This window comes from Diorhabda carinulata, chromosome 4 (genome assembly GCF_026250575.1).
Source record: "Diorhabda carinulata isolate Delta chromosome 4, icDioCari1.1, whole genome shotgun sequence".
Classification (NCBI taxonomy): domain Eukaryota; kingdom Metazoa; phylum Arthropoda; class Insecta; order Coleoptera; family Chrysomelidae; genus Diorhabda; species Diorhabda carinulata.
The window spans coordinates 3,047,127-3,063,641 of record NC_079463.1 but is presented as its reverse complement, the minus strand read 5'-3'; the positions used below and the strand labels follow the sequence as shown (position 1 = coordinate 3,063,641).

General features: G+C 30.4%; 3 protein-coding genes across 3 annotated transcripts in view; 1 reads left to right on the top strand and 2 right to left on the bottom strand.

Moving 5' to 3' along the window:
* The window catches only part of LOC130893320 (all trans-polyprenyl-diphosphate synthase PDSS1), a 33,332-nt gene extending 30,477 nt beyond the window's left edge, over positions 1 to 2,855 (top strand). The window contains exon 8 of the mRNA XM_057799325.1: positions 268 to 2,855. Coding sequence (XP_057655308.1) covers positions 268 to 489 — 222 coding nt within the window. The 3' untranslated portion in view covers positions 490 to 2,855. The remainder of the gene's footprint in view (positions 1 to 267) is intronic.
* A 527-nt stretch (positions 2,856 to 3,382) lies between these two features.
* LOC130892267 (uncharacterized) lies at positions 3,383 to 8,456 on the bottom strand. Its single transcript, XM_057797547.1, has 4 exons — positions 8,294 to 8,456; positions 6,903 to 7,008; positions 4,480 to 4,660; positions 3,383 to 3,511 (listed from the first exon to the last, which is right to left on the bottom strand). Exons 1-4 carry the CDS (start codon positions 8,454 to 8,456, stop codon positions 3,404 to 3,406), a joined length of 558 nt encoding a protein of 185 aa, XP_057653530.1. The 3' UTR covers positions 3,383 to 3,403.
* Positions 8,457 to 10,828: 2,372 nt separating this feature from the next.
* On the bottom strand, positions 10,829 to 16,303 carry LOC130893319 (inward rectifier potassium channel 18-like). The gene is made up of 3 exons (XM_057799324.1): positions 16,117 to 16,303; positions 15,212 to 15,361; positions 10,829 to 11,893 (listed from the first exon to the last, which is right to left on the bottom strand). The coding sequence occupies exons 2-3, from the start codon at positions 15,355 to 15,357 to the stop codon at positions 10,846 to 10,848; spliced, it is 1,194 nt and encodes a 397-aa protein (XP_057655307.1). The 5' UTR covers positions 15,358 to 15,361; positions 16,117 to 16,303; the 3' UTR covers positions 10,829 to 10,845.
* Between the last annotated feature and the right edge of the window lie 212 nt (positions 16,304 to 16,515).

The following is a 16,515-nucleotide window of genomic DNA, read 5'->3' as shown; positions in this document are numbered from 1 at the left end:
TTGATTTAAATTTTCGAATAAACTAAAATTTGACTGGTTAATCAAAACTCGTTCTCTAGTAACCAACCTGATATCTGTCACTTGGTCTTTGTTAAATTCGAAACTTTTTTTTTCTAACTTTGGCTTCAGCAAATTTAGAAATCGATTTCTTCCTTTCTCAAAGGACATATGGAACACCTTGTATAGTAATTGTACAAAAACTATTTCTCATTAAAAACCATATAGAACGGAAAAACGATTACGTATTAATAAAAATGTTTTGTCTAGTATCCCGAATTGAATCCTATGATAATGAGAAGGTTTCAAGAGCCTGGTGATGTAGAAAAAGCTTTCGAACTAGTTCACAAATCGAGAGGATTGGAACAAACGCAATTTTTGGCACGTCAACATTGTCAAGAGTCAGTGAGACTTGCCAATCTCATACAAGAAAGTCCCTTTCAAAAAGGTTTAATAGTGACTGCGGATTATGTTTTAAATCGTATGAAATAGCGTAAAAATATTTTAGTTCTAGATTAGGTAGATGATTGTAGTTATGAAATTATATTTAGATGGATTTGTGGGGTATTACTGAAACATTTTTCCAGTTCAGTTCAGTGTCTATATTGAAATTGTTTGACCGAAAAAAAAAATATTGAAATTAAAACGAAAATTATAGTCAACAGTTTACCAATAACTTAATTCGTTAATCATCTAGATGAGGTTACACCGAAATTCAATATTTCGAAAATGTATTCTGCCGTTCTTCAAACGAGAAAACAACTACTTTCCTGGCTAACGCCTCGCCGAATATTGAATTCCTCTAAAATTGAATCAAACTTGTTTTCCCCTTCATAATCACACCTAAAATATCGTAATTTAAAAAAAAATATCAATATACTCTTAGATATTAATTATTATACTTATCGATAATTAAATTTGAATTCTCCCATATCGTTCTTTTGTATTATAAACCTTTTCTTTTTAAATTAACTTTATTTTAAATGTATCTATTGCTCAATTGATATTACTAATAAATCTATACACAATTTAACACGAAACAAATATATAAGTACATTCTAACTACCTTTAGATTTAGTTAAATTATATATTTTAATACTTTATATTTCAGAAAATGTAAATAAAAATGACAAGATTTCAAAAAATATAAATTTTTACTAAAATTTATGAAAAAACACTCATAGCCCATAACCTTTTTACTGTGAATTTAAAAGTATTCTTCATTTTTCGTTTTGTATTTTCCAGCTTCATTCCGATTTATTACTAACATCTCTACCTCGTCCTAATTTATCCCTGACACTTCTATCTCATTATTCCTTCTGCCTTGTTCCAATTCATCATATTATTTATTCCTCATTCCAAATTGTCCTTAACACTTCTATATCATATTTATTAAACTCATTTTGAGTATCGGTTTAATATTTAATCCAAATAGAAAAATAAGTCTCAACTTGAAGTATTGTTAAGTTTTTGTTATAAGTATTGGTTTAATCAGTTTCATTCTTCTCATTAATTCATTAATCACTTTTTTATTTTCTCTTCTATTTCATTTAAATATAAATATTTGAAAGTGTATGTCTCCAAATATGTCTTTTGAGTTTACACACTTTATAAATTTGACCAGGTTATTAAAAGAATAAAAAAAAAATTAATTATATGGATGAAGAACTCTCTCACCGCTAGTTGTAGTGGCAAATGAGGAGGAAGAGGAAATGGGACAATAAAACATATGGGGTGAGGCATCTTTCTGTACTGAAAGACTACCAATACTCAATATGACTAAGTGACAGCCGAAGAATATTTGAAATACCATAAAGGTTTCAAATTTTGTTTATTTTTAAAGTTATTTATGAATGTTACCTGATGTACAGGGTATACCACGATTTTTTCAAAAAAAAATGATAATTTATATGTAATTACAATAAAATTATGTTTTTTTTCAAGTTAATAAAAGAACAGTTTGATTTAGAAGCAACATGAATTTTGTTGTTACACCTTTCTTTGAAAAATTTGCTAGTTTCAGGTAATTTTTCAGTTTTTCAGTTGAAAAAACTTACCTCCTATGAAACCTAAAATCCCTTAAAACATATAAAAAGGTCTAAAAACTGAAAAGTTGAAGAAAATTTTTCATATGACTGGGTATTTTTAGAAAAAAAAAATTTGTGTATATAAACAATTCAAATAACTCAAAACTGAAAACCTTTAGATGTATGACGTTCGACTTATTTCATTGTGGTACACCCTGTATGAAAACATTTTTATATTTTTCAACGATAATTGGATGAAAAGACGTTGATTGTATATTTTTTTACATTATAAAGTATATTTATACAACTTGCACCATATATTTGTGTATAAATGTACAGACATAATATTATATATTGATAATAATAAAATAAATTTTATTGAGTTAAATTATTGTTACCTTCCTTAAAGCTCCTGTACTAATTACAATAAAAAATTTTCGATTGTTACTTTGACTATACATTATATAGTAGGAACAATGTGGTCCTTTGTATATTTCTGCTATGATGCATTAAAATTAAATTGCAATTTCTACTATTAATTGTAGCTAAGAAGAAACAAAAAATCTCATAAAGAATGTAATATTTCAATAAGTAGACAATTTGTAACAAATTTTCTGTAAAATTCTTCTTTTAGTGAATGATTACCCCTACAACTTTATTTTTTCAATTACTAAGTGTTCTTAAATAGATGCACTCTTATGTAAAGTGTAATTGTATAGTAGCTTTGGATAAATTTGTTGTTGTTTACTTCACACTTATAATTGTGTATATATATTGGTAATTATCTTATTGTTTACGGATTAATTAAAAAAATATATAATTTTATAGCAATACTCAACGTTTAATTTTTTCCTATCTCATCCTTAAGCCCTCATTTTACTTATTATGGTACTTTCGGATCAATTTGAAATACGAAATAATGGAGACATGCTGAAAGTTTCGAAAATGTAATTTTTCGAATCCCTAAAATGTTTTGGGACTAAAAAGTGGATCATATTTGTATTATTGAATCTTAATTCTGGATATGATATCATCTCAACAAATAATGAAAATTTAGATATCGCTTCAAAAACGTTACCGAAAACAAAAAAACGAACAAAGATACAAATTTAAACTTTTGATATCAACATAGCTTACAAAAGATTAAGATTGAATGGAGTAGATGAAGAATGAGGGAAAATATGAAAACTGAAATGAACTCAATTCTCCAGTATTATATTAATGGTAGGAAGACTAATGAAATAAGTTATGGCGGTAATTTACAGATTTAGTCATGTATTTGATTATTTATCAATATTTGGTTGATAACAGTCTCCTGTTCTTGGAAGATCATATAGGATTTGTGTAATAATTTCAAGTCCAAATCTAATATTTATTAATTAAGTTAAAAATACATAAAATGGTTTTTGAAGGAACTCAATCTGTCCAATTTCAGATTCAGGTACATTTTCTTTGTGTAACAGTTTAGGCAGTTCTTTGTTAAGTACCTAAAATAAAAAAAAATATATTAACAACACTCTATCAATGAATTTAGTAGAACCAAAAGACATCAGATATGAAAAATTTTGCATCATAAAATAATAATTATTAAATATAGAAAATTATTGAAGTAAAACATTGTTTTACAATGTTTATAAGCAATTTAATTTTTCAACACTTCAGTTAATGTGAATATTCCCAAATCAAATCAAAACATTAAGTAAATGAATCACCTTGTTGAAGTGAACATTCCCAAAATTATCAATAACTTTAATTCAAGCATTAAAAGGAAACTTCATTGTGTTGAACATAATTTATGAAGACACTAAGTAGAAATGAAAACTTTGTTTAACGTCAAATTTATCTTTTTTGATAAGAAAACAGATTGAGCTCTACTTCCATAATACGTGAATGAATATGAAATATAAAAGTATGAAAAGCTACAAAAACTTACAATTCAAGTCGAGAAGTGCTTTAAATTTCATTTTATACCCCATAAGGATCAAGTTTAGGATTGTTACTTCTCACAATATGTTTTAATAATTTATCGTTTATGCAACAAAATTAAAAATTACCATTAAACTATAAAATTAAATTACTTGCTGAAAGACACTGAAATGGTACTTGTGGTTCATGCTGAAAATTAACAGTAAATTCTAAGCAAAATTGAACTCACCAACTTTCAACTTCTTAGTTTACTTCCTCAATTTTGTGAGGTTATGAGCACAGAATACGTTAGGTCTGTATTGGTTAGGTTATTGTTTTGTTTACAACATCTTTAATTTTGAAAATATTATAATTAATTTACTGCATCAACCAAAAAATTAACAACAAGAAAGTTTAGTTTAATGTTAATTTTAATTTTGGCTGCACAAACCAAGCTTTAGAGAAAACGTGTCAACTAAATTAATAAACCGTTAATTTACACTTTATTAGATATAATGTACCTTCCATTACATGAATAAATAATGTTTACCTGTGTTCTATTAAGTAGTTCACGGCATTTGCAGTTTCTTTTCCTTCTGCGCCTTTGTCTTTTATGAAAACTTGATTTAATTGATGTGAAAGGTGTTGAAGGTGTTGTTAAATTTGGATTATCAACTTGTACATTCGTAGTTTTATTATCACTTATATTTACAAATGCTTCAAGAGCTATTCTAAAATACACGCTGATGTTAAAGAGAATAATAAAACACACCAACAAAAAAGTAGAAAATACTCTGATAGACTTTTCATCATTACTATACTAGCATCCACAGTAAAACTATCTTACTAGCGATACGATTAAGATATTTTCTTATTTATTGAAGGTAAATTGTACCTAAGCACACATTTTGAGTCGATATGCAGCCTGCGCAACATATGAAGGGTACATTTCACTAATATACACGTCCGAGGAATGCAGAAGTTTCCATTTTCAGCAAAGTAAAAAAAATTAGCAGACGGATGTTGTGAGTGTCACAATATAGTATCTTGGTGAAAACGTCTACTTTAGAATACATATTTCCATAAAATTGAAGTGGAATTTAATTTAATATAGATTCAGATGAACTTATGGTTGCATTTTCACATACACACCAATAAAATCAAAAGAAACTTATTTCTTTTTCAAATCACTAATCAATTTGCAATGAGTAATCAACTTTTGTATATGAATGGTGAATTACAGACGATTGACAACCGGTTTAAAAAAACCTGACCTCAAATCACCCGCCTCTCAAAGGTTTCATTGGACGGAGCTTATTTTGTTTTCAATCTGATTTTTACAATACGTTTTTTTCACTTCAATAGGTTAATAATTCGTCCTAGTTAAATTACTGTCTTCATTTTATTTATTTTTCTTTGTTTCTTGGAACTATATTTGTTATTTGGCCTTGGTAACTGGTTTCACAGGCTTGCACTTCTCCAAACAAAGGAGTCCCGATAAATTGAGGTTATAAGCGCATGAATGCGAATTCGATGTTCATGATCCACGTCTTCCTGTCGAGTAGGTCTCTGCTCAAAGTGAGATTATGCTGAACAACTCGGAGGCAGTGTTGCCACAATTTAAAAGCTGAATGTAAAAATTGAACTAGAAAATGTACTAGATTGTACCAACTTCAAACAAATTTAATAAAATTATAGAAAGATGTATAAACATAAGTTCAAATTAATTTTTTTTCCAAAAATGTTATAGACTGTGTCAATTATTATTTTAAGGATGAAAAATATATATAAAGTTTACCGATAAAATTAGCAATGCAGTAGAAAAATCTCACGATCTAAATATAAATCAACTTGGCTCTGTTTTCTAATTATTGTTACAATCTAGTACAATTTCTAGTTTATTTTATTAAACGAAAATATAAAATAACTTTATATTTGCGAACGCAAGGAAAATGTATTAGAAAAAAGGAAAAATGTACTAGCGTATAAAATACACTAAAATGTACTAAAATTGTACAATTGTACTAGCTCTGGCAACACTGCTCGGAGGAGCTTTTGCCATGGTAGAATCGGTAAAACCAGGGCCGGATTAAGATTTATAAGGCCCGGGGCTAAAATAATGACGGGGCCCCCTTAAGGAATTCGAAAACCCGGAAAAATTCACAAAATAATATCAATACGTTTGATTTGTGGTATCAACTCATCAAAAAATACAGAATGATTTCCAAATGATGGGGCCCTCTTGGACCTGGGGCCCCAAGCCCCTAGCTTAATCCGGCCCTGGGTAAAACAGTGTCAGGTCCAAGTCGAATTCTGTATTGAGTTGCTTGGAAATAGAATATACGAATATGATAGTTTGTACATTTGTAAAAGAAGTTTGAAATGGATTGTTTAGTTTGAGACTAGCCCCCTGTCACTTTGTTGAGATGAGAAAATGAATATATCGTTCTAATATAATATTACTTATAAACCGAATGAACTATTATTTCTTGTTGAATCAGGTTTCGATCACAATTGAGTCTGCTCTGTGTACAGAGACATGTCACTAATCAGTTTTAATGAGAACCGATTTAAACCCAATCATATTTTATGAGCGAATTGATCATTACGATTCACAGTTCCATTTCTTGCTGCCGAATTCTCCATTCCTCGACTTCTAATAGGTGCCAGATGTTAAGATTTTACAGTTTTTGTCGCGAATAAATTGTTTCTTTTAGAAATTTTTCGCACCAAAAATCTAATCAAACTTTTTTGTTTATTTCCTGATAAGGAATTAGTGATATGAAGGCAAGAATCACGCATTAGGTGGAATGAAGCAAGCTTCTGTTCATTTGTTTACTAATAAAGCATTGATCAAACTTATTAATTTCATTGCGAGCTTTTGAATTATCTCTCATTATATTTATTTGCTTTATAGTGCTTTAACACAACTGAAGTAATTTTTTTATAGTTAGAATTAAGTTGCTTACTTACGTATTAACTTTTTCACAGTAATTTTCCAATAAATAGCTTAAAGAACATTTATTTTTACAACATTCCTTAACAACCTGTCTCTTATTTCGACTTAATACTAAAACACCTGTAAATAAACGTAGACTAAAGTTCATTGTTGGGGGTATCTACTATAGTATATATCGCTAAAAATGAAATTAAACACATTATCTCTGTAGTAAGATGTTAAAAACATGTCGAAGTTTGATCATTTTGAAATTTTTATACTTTTTGACTCAGTTTTTTCCCACTATTTTCTATAATACTCAAAGCAGAAGTTAGAGAAGATCAAAGCAAACAGGTACTTGTTTTTGACTCACAGCAGGTGTCTCTTGTATCATATTTAACATCAAAGTACGTTATCCGTATATAATCTAACCAGTGAGGACTGTAGTGCTTCCAGTGATACTTGAAGTTGTTTTATGTGACACGAAGCGATTGGTGGCAGTGATTCCGAACAAATTTCTTTATGTGTATTGAAAAAAAGACTTTATCCGATACCATTCGCCACATTATATAATATTTTTTATGCCAGTAATTGAGTTCATTGACCAGAAATTTTTGCTTCCTGGACCATCCATAAAATGTTTCATCGTAACTGGTTTCAATTTATTTGGAAGTTGAGAGGCAAAAAAGGTGATGAAAAGTGGATGATATTCACAAAAGAGTTTGGAAAAATGTAGATATTGAACAAAGATTCAAAATTTTTGAAAGGCATGGAGACGGCAAATAAACAGACAGACAGAAACTTTCTTTCAATGCTCACATTGATATTCAGCGATTGCCCTTATTTTGTCTAGCTCAGAAGTTGTTTCATTAGAATACAGTTCAAAGTAGAGTTTTGCATTACTTTTTTTGGATTAAAAAAAATGAAGTTTGAGTTTATAATATTTCTTAAAAGTTTGCAGTCTTCTGGAATAATGCAATCCATTTTTAAAGGTTGAGAATAGATGTTCCAGACCGGATGTCTTTTAAACAAGCAACTTTTTTATTGCTCTAATAATTTCAATAGCTTTTATATAGAAAAAAGTGAGTTGTTTTAGCTGGTCTTCTCAGGTAGAGTGCAGTAGACAATTAATTATAACTCTGATATGTATGTTTATACGAAGGACGTAGGGAAGAGGCGTCCAATTTAGAGTGACTTCCTTGCGAACCTCCAGGAGTTCTTCCCAAAAACTGAGGGAAAATATTAAACTAGAAGTTGTTAGTTTAGAGTGCTGGCTTGAGTTTTTTTGGGTCTTCCATAAAAACGCGCAAATTCGAAAGTATACCCGCATTTGTACCATTAAATGGACGATTGAACCAACAAAGGTATACCCCATGTGCTGGTTTGGTCGATTTCCCGGAGGGAGATATTAAATCTTTACGCTTACCTGTATGATGATGAGTCGGAAGTTCTAAACAAAATTGTGTTAATATGTTAACTAATTTTTTGCCGCAGTATATTTCTTTTTTAAATATATCGTGGTTAATTGTGGTCGTTTCGCGAAATATTGCAATGAAAAATCCACAAAACATTAATTTTGTATAGTACATGATGATCTGAAAAATATTTTTGAAAATAGTTAATGAATAGCTGATATTCTTTCATGTTATAGTTTATACTTCAATTAGAAGAAATGAATTACAAATTTTTTATCATGAAATTAAAGGTAATGGAACAAAAACAGCATCTTGATGAAGTTTCCATCGAATTCTTGGCAATGTTTGACAGAAATAATAACCATGGATGAAATGCGGGTCCGTCACTTCACACCCAAAATAAAAGGGGACTCAAAACAATGGAATTAAAAGGGGGAAACGGCTCCGAAGAAGATAAAGACTGTTCCATCTGCAGACAAGGTCATGGCGTTGGTTTTTTGGGATGCGCGTGGGATATTTTTCATTGAATATCTTGGAAAATTAAAAACTATCAACGGCGAGTATTATGCGAACTTTTTAGCGAAGAAACCAAGCAAAATGAGCCGTATTTGGTTAAGAAGAAAGTGTTGTTTCATCAAGACAATGCACCAGCTCACACATCCGTTATTGCAATGGCCACCCTATTCGCCAGACAAAGCCACCTCGGATTACTAACTGTACCTACATTTGTAAAAAATGGCCCGGTAATCAAAGATTTTCCAACAATGAAGAGGTGATGTTGGAAAAAATTTTGTTTTCTTTGTTGATCCAAGTACTTCTGGGATCATCCTCGTACAGGAATTATTTCAGAAATGTTTGAAAGCTTCTACACTAACTATAATACGAAGAGAAAATTACGAACAATTGGAAAGTGGGTATCGAACCAAAAGTTGAAAAAGGTGACGAAGATGTAGTAGATAGTACTGTTAGTTCATGAAAGGATCTTAAAGAGCTGATTAAGGACAATAATAGAAAGGGAATTAGATGAATTAAAAAGTGGCTTTTCCAAAAAAACATGTATTTACATTAAAAGAAAAATAATACACCAAAACGTGTGCCTTGGGTTTATAGATATTTAAAACAAATAACGAAAGGATTGCAACTAGTAGAAACTGGAAATAAACTGATAAATAATAATAAATACTAGACATCTGGGAAGATTAACTGATGACTATTCTGTAAAATTAAGACAGATAGAATAAAGAAATGTAATTAATCAAAATTAATCATCGGATATCAACACTACAAGGGTTTATGTGTGTATAAATATTTAATCAAATTCAAATAGGCCTGTCTTTTGAATATCAAGTGTAAAATTTGACAATTTTAGATTTATTACTAATAAAATCTACCATAAATAATATTTTTTTACCTTTGAATTCGTTAACACTTTTGAAAACAATATTATTTGCAACAACTTGAATATTTCTAGACTGATTATAAGACTAAATGTATTTATATTTAGCATAGCACATTTATTTGAAAACTAACTATCAAATTACAAATACTGGTGGTATAACGTTTCATTTTAGTTTAGGAAGGGTTGTTTTGTTGTCAGGTGTAACTTGTACTTACCTGATATTTGATGCTATTGTTGTACAGAATTGGATATTTTGATAAATGTAAGTCAATAGAATTTTAAGAATGGTTTTGAAAAGACACAACCATTGGTTGTAAAAGGGACAGAATGAGGTTTTTGGTTCCCCCTTTCAAAAGGGAATTGTTTATTTACGTTCGAAAATACTTCGAATTTATGATATCTTGTTGGCTTTCGATTAGAAATTGTAGTAAGGTCATTTATAAATAGAAATGATGAAATTTTACTAACGTTATAAAAAAATAATCAAAAATTTCACCCTACCGAGCAGCAGTTACATTGAAAAAGCATTGTTTCAGTATTAAATAAAAAATATCATTTATGATTATTTCTCTTTGATTCAACATCAATTTTCTATCATCTAAAAACGATTTTTCCTTTTGGTTCCACTTAAATATCCTTTTGTTCTAATTATTTTGGCAGCTCGTCTCCAATGGGTAATTTAACTATTTAAAACTTTTTGTAAAGATTATTTTTTGAGAAATCAAAGAAAAAGTCGAATAACAATGAGAGTTACTTTTCAAATTTCTTGTCTTCTATCTGAAAAAACGACGCTGCTTTTTGCAACTAACATCTGTGATTTGTATCTCAAAATTTGTACTGAACACACTGTTTAAACTACCACTGCACCAACACTCTCAATTACACTGTCTAGAGCGCGTTTCGATAACCAAATTATCGTCTTCAGAGACTTAAGGTGAACAGTTTACCTTCATTAACTCAACAGCATATTTATCCAGTATATTATCAAATACAAACCTGGCTAGAATTTTTTTCACAACTTCATTACAACACCGTAGTAAAAGTGTATACAAAAATTCGACCCGCTTGTAATTTTTCCGCAGATAAAACCTAAAATGACTGGACTAATGTAGGAGATGGAAGTGAATACTAAAAAAAAAGATAAAACTAGAGATGTAGTCAAATTTATTGAACTTCTCTCATTAAATGTTTGATACCAGAACTACATCCACTTTTTAAAAGATCTAATTCGGCAGCAGATTGATTCGGAGTGCTACTTTCAATAGTCTCGTCAAATTTAGTATAGTCAATTTTATAACCATTCCTTTTGGTGCAAATAGATATCATTGAGGCAAATCTGTAACCCCATATGATTTCATCGGCTAAATAACTGGATCTAGCTTGCGTTTTTTGATCTGTACTTTCAATAGTACCTTCTAAACTGATGATTATTTCGAAATGTCGTTTGTGTAAATCGTTTTTGGATATATTATATAGCGGAGAAGAGGAATTGATCACGTGGACAACAGTCATTGGCCAAATGAACAGTAGATCGTTCTCGCAATCGTCTATATTAGTAGGCAGTTTCATCAAATAATTAGAAAAGTATTCGCCTTCTTTAGAAACTTTTTGTTTCACCATCTGAACTTTCACTTTGGCTTCTATTATTCGACTTCTTTCTCTCATATCGCCAAGTCTTATCATAAGACACAATTTGTTATCTCGCATGGAAATAACGGCGCATTTAGAAAATTGTATTGTTTGAGTTCGATGTTTCGGTCTGGTAAGTTTCGCAAAGAAAACGCCTACAAGAAAAGCGTCTACAATTAGACCAACTACGTTTTGAATGCACATCAATATTACGGCATCGATACATTTCTCCGTTGGTCTTTTTTCACCATAACCTGTAGTTTGTTGAGTTTCCACTGAAAATAAGAAGCAAGAGGTGAAATCGTGGATATCCGTCACGCAAGGTGTCCAATTCGAAGCAGCTTGGTGCATCGGGAGATGATTTTCCTCTAGATCTCCATGGTATACTGCTATCAACCACCAAATGATAGCAAATAGCGTCCAAGTTATTATGAAACCCAATGAAACTATTGCGAGTGTGTATCTCCATTTCATATCGATTAATGTTGTGAAAAAATCACGAAGAAATTTCTTTTTTTCTACATTTGATGGAAATATATTACATTCTCCAGTTTTGGATACAGCTCTTACAGAATAATTACTCCTGAAAATGATTTTATTAACTAAAATAAAGGACATTCTAATTCAAAATATAATAATAGAAGAAATGGATGACAAAACCAGTTATGGAGACGTAGAAGACGAAGTTAGAGGACAAGTAACTAAAGAAAATAAGGTAGCGGGATGTCTTCAGAACGTAGAAGAAACAAACACCGAAGACAAGAAACAAAGACACGATAATCAGACCTATAATGATCTATACATCAGAAACAATACCAGAAACATCAAAAACATAATAACTCTTGGAGACCACGAAAGCAATAATGTGACGTAGATAACATTAAAGAATGGGTATCACAGCAACATATAAATCCTCATCCTCTTTCCATTATCCTCTAAAGGATGAAGTGACTGCATTCATTCAACAGTTGCTTCTGTGCTTCCAATCTTTTCGGCCTTATTTATTCTCATATTTATCAAGGGTTTTGTTTGATCTACCCATCTAGTTGGAAATCTGCCTCTTGGGCGTTTGCCTTCTACTTTCCCTTCTATGATTAATCGTTCCATTGGTCTTAGGTACTGCAGATAGATGCGGTTTATTCTGGTTAGCAGCCTTGTAAGTGGACCAATTTCTTGTAATACGAATACGTTGGTCCGATGTTCTGTCCTTGATACTAGTCTAGTTTATAAACCCACAATGACAGACTATAGACTGGTATAAATAGCAAGAGATAAATCTCCAATTAAGACACGATGTAGAGGTCGACCGTGAAAGAGGTGGAGTGGCAATCTAGAGCCAGGATAAGGAGAGATATCGATGAAGAAACAGGCGTTAGACATATTATGGAAGAAAGAAGACATTCAGAAGACTAGAAAGAACACGTTGGGTGTTTCAAAATTAATCTTTTCAGTTAAAAATTTTTTGTTTCTTCAACGTTATTGTGATAATTCAATCTTTGAACTCTTTTCTCATGGAACCAGGAAATGATTTATCGAAAAAAATCATCCATACGGGCTCTAATCGGGATTTCGTGACAATAATTCTTTACTTTCAACCTAGATTTTCCCCCAAAGGTCATTGAATAATGTTCTCTTATGGCTCTAATTGCGTTTATAATATAATTCAATCTTTGAACTCTTTTCTCATGGAACCAGGAAATGATTTATCGAAAAAAATCATCCATACGGGCTCTAATCGGGATTTCGTGACAATAATTCTTTACTTTCAACCTAGATTTTCCCCCAAAGGTCATTGAATAATGTTCTCTTATGACTCTAACTGCGTTTATAATATAATTCAATCTTTGAACTCTTTTCTCATGGAACCAGGAAATGATTTATCGAAAAAAATCATCCATACGGGCTCTAATCGGGATTTCGTGACAATAATTCTTTACTTTCAACCTAGATTTTCCCCCAAAGGTCATTGAATAATGTTCTCTTATGACTCTAACTGCGTTTATAATATAATTCAATCTTTGAACTCTTTTCTCATGGAACCAGGAAATGATTTATCGAAAAAAATCATCCATACGGGCTCTAATCGGGATTTCGTGACAATAATTCTTTACTTTCAACCTAGATTTTCCCCCAAAGGTCATTGAATAATGTTCTCTTATGGCTCTAACTGCGTTTATAATATAATTCAATCTTTGAACTCTTTTCTCATGGAACCAGGAAATGATTTATCGAAAAAAATCATCCATACGGGCTCTAATCGGGATTTCGTGACAATAATTCTTTACTTTCAACCTAGATTTTCCCCCAAAGGTCATTGAATAATGTTCTCTTATGGCTCTAATTGCGTTTATAATATAATTCAATCTTTGAACTCTTTTCTCATGGAACCAGGAAATGATTTATCGAAAAAAATCATCCATACGGGCTCTAATCGGGATTTCGTGACAATAATTCTTTACTTTCAACCTAGATTTTCCCCCAAAGGTCATTGAATAATGTTCTCTTATGACTCTAACTGCGTTTATAATATAATTCAATCTTTGAACTCTTTTCTCATGGAACCAGGAAATGATTTATCGAAAAAAATCATCCATACGGGCTCTAATCGGAATTTCGTGACAATAATTCTTTACTTTCAACCTAGATTTTCCCCCAAAGGTCATTGAATAATGTTCTCTTATGACTCTAACTGCGTTTATAATATAATTCAATCTTTGAACTCTTTTCTCATGGAACCAGGAATTAATTTATCGAAATCACCCACATGGGCTCTAATCGGGATTTCGTGACAATAATTTTTTATTTTCAGCCAAGATTTTCCCCCAAGGTCATCTAATAATGATCTCTTATAGCTCTAGTTGCGTTTGTTTTGTGTGGTAGATCCAACTTGAACCTAATAACGTCCAGATGTATACTCTGGGTATTTCCACACAAATTTCTATTCCAGATGTCATTGCAGCATAAACATGTGGTACTACATCTTGTAGTGTGTCAATAAATTTGATATAAACCTTTTTTTTTGAGAATCCCGAAAAGAAAAACCAAAAACATCACGTAGGAATCTAATAATAATAATAATAACCTTTTTCCTATTAATAAAATTCACTGGAAAGCCCTATATGCTTCACTATCGAATAGAATCATTCTGTGAATGAATTTGTGGCTACTTGATAGACCTGCGAGATCTAGAGGTGAGATCAAGAAGTTAGCGTAATGCTTTGGGTTACTATTGCATATGTGTGGGATATGATAGATCTAATTTACATCACTCTCCATAGTCTAGGTTAAATTTACTTCACGAAGTTAAATTTGCTAGATGCCACAAGAACACAAGGTGTCGCCAAAAACTTCTGGCAAAACGTTAGTCACATTTTTTTGCAAATGTTATCGTTTATTCTTAATGTATATGAAGGAGCCTCTTTGGAAGGAGAATGTACAAAATTGGAAAACGTATTGTAAACATTTTAAGTTTAATAATGATTTACTGAATTATCTTTTTGGGTTCTTGAACTAACATAAGCTGTATAATTTCTTCATTTTGATAATTTACTAACAATAGAAAACATTATCCCAGATTAAATAATACAGTCTCAGTAAGATGGAGAAATGGAATTATAAGGAATAAAGGACAGCATTGAAAAGCTGTCTGACATCGATATTGAAGACTCTATCTCGACTCAAACGATGTCTCTATCAAAACATAACCGATTCAAGTGTACGAGGAAAAGGAGGTGTTTCGAGAGACATCAAAACAGTGATATATCTATAGTATTATAATCTGGAACATTACTAAATGACTATTACAAAAATTTTTCTGTGCAATATTTATTTTCAAGTATATCAGATGTAGAATTAAACTTGGCAACATTACGTATCGTTGAATTTTTATCATAAACTGTACCTTTTATTATCATCGTTGTCCTCTACTAATAAATACTGTTTTCTTGGTGTATGTTTTACGGTTTTCATTGGTATTTGAACTTCTGAATCGAATTTTCTTTTTTTGTTTTCATCACCACGTTCAATTATTATAGTATCCGGATTCATTTATCTGAAAAGTAGTTATATTAAAATATAATACAACTACAAACGTTTTATAACAGGGAGACCTTAAGAAACAATATCTGTTGGGAGATTAAAGTATATTTCGAATAATTATAACTGAGAAGTGTAAATTTTATGAATGAATGCGTGATAATATAATAAAAATGTTGCCAAATAACCTAACCTTAAAAATAAATATCTATTTGAACATTATGGTTTATTTACAAATGAAACCTCCATAGAATCTAGCTTGGCTAACATTCTGTTACCATATCTTTTTAATAAAATAAAAATAAATTATTACGTTAATTTAGAACATATTTTAAATAAATATAACTGCGAGAAATGTAAATTTTATGAATGAGAACGTTGCCAAATCTAATAAAATGTCTTAAACATTATTCATTACTTTGGAACAGGAAATTATGAGAAAAATATATGGAGCGATGAAGAATTGAGGTATTTTGAGAATTAGAAGAAATTTGAAGTTCAGTAAACGTGATAAACGTTATAAAAAACTATATGAATACAGTAGTTTGCATATTTGGAGCGAATGAATGAAGAATCGAATGTTTTATTCAGATTATAGCAAATAGAAAATGTGGAGGAGCTCCTTGGATGAATATTAGGTTTTTATATTCTTGTTTGCATTTACTGAAATAAGTTTATAGCCAATTTTTAAGTAATTATTTCGAAAAATAGATTTTTTATTATTATTCAAACTAATGATTGACTTTATACTAGAAAAAATATTATACTTACTATTGTTATTAAGTTATTTAAAATATTTTGATGGTATCAAACATTTTTAACGCACTTCCAACAACAAAACTAAATATTTCGGTTTTTCTGCAGCATCTTAAGTTGATTTAAGTCAAGTCAAATGTTGATTGTAACAATTTTGCATTCTTTTATTATCTCGTTAACTCAAATTTACTGTGAAGAAAGGAATGATCGTAATTTGAGGTCGGTGTTTATTATATAAATTTCGGTGTGGGTTGTCACTAACATAACATTAATTCTTTGATAGTAAAATTGAATTTTTAAATTATGGTTGCAGAAAAAATTTGAAATATACTTGTCGACATTACATACAAGTAAATTATTGATGTTGAGTCCACGTATACTACTCTCCATTAAGATCAATACACTTTTGAAATC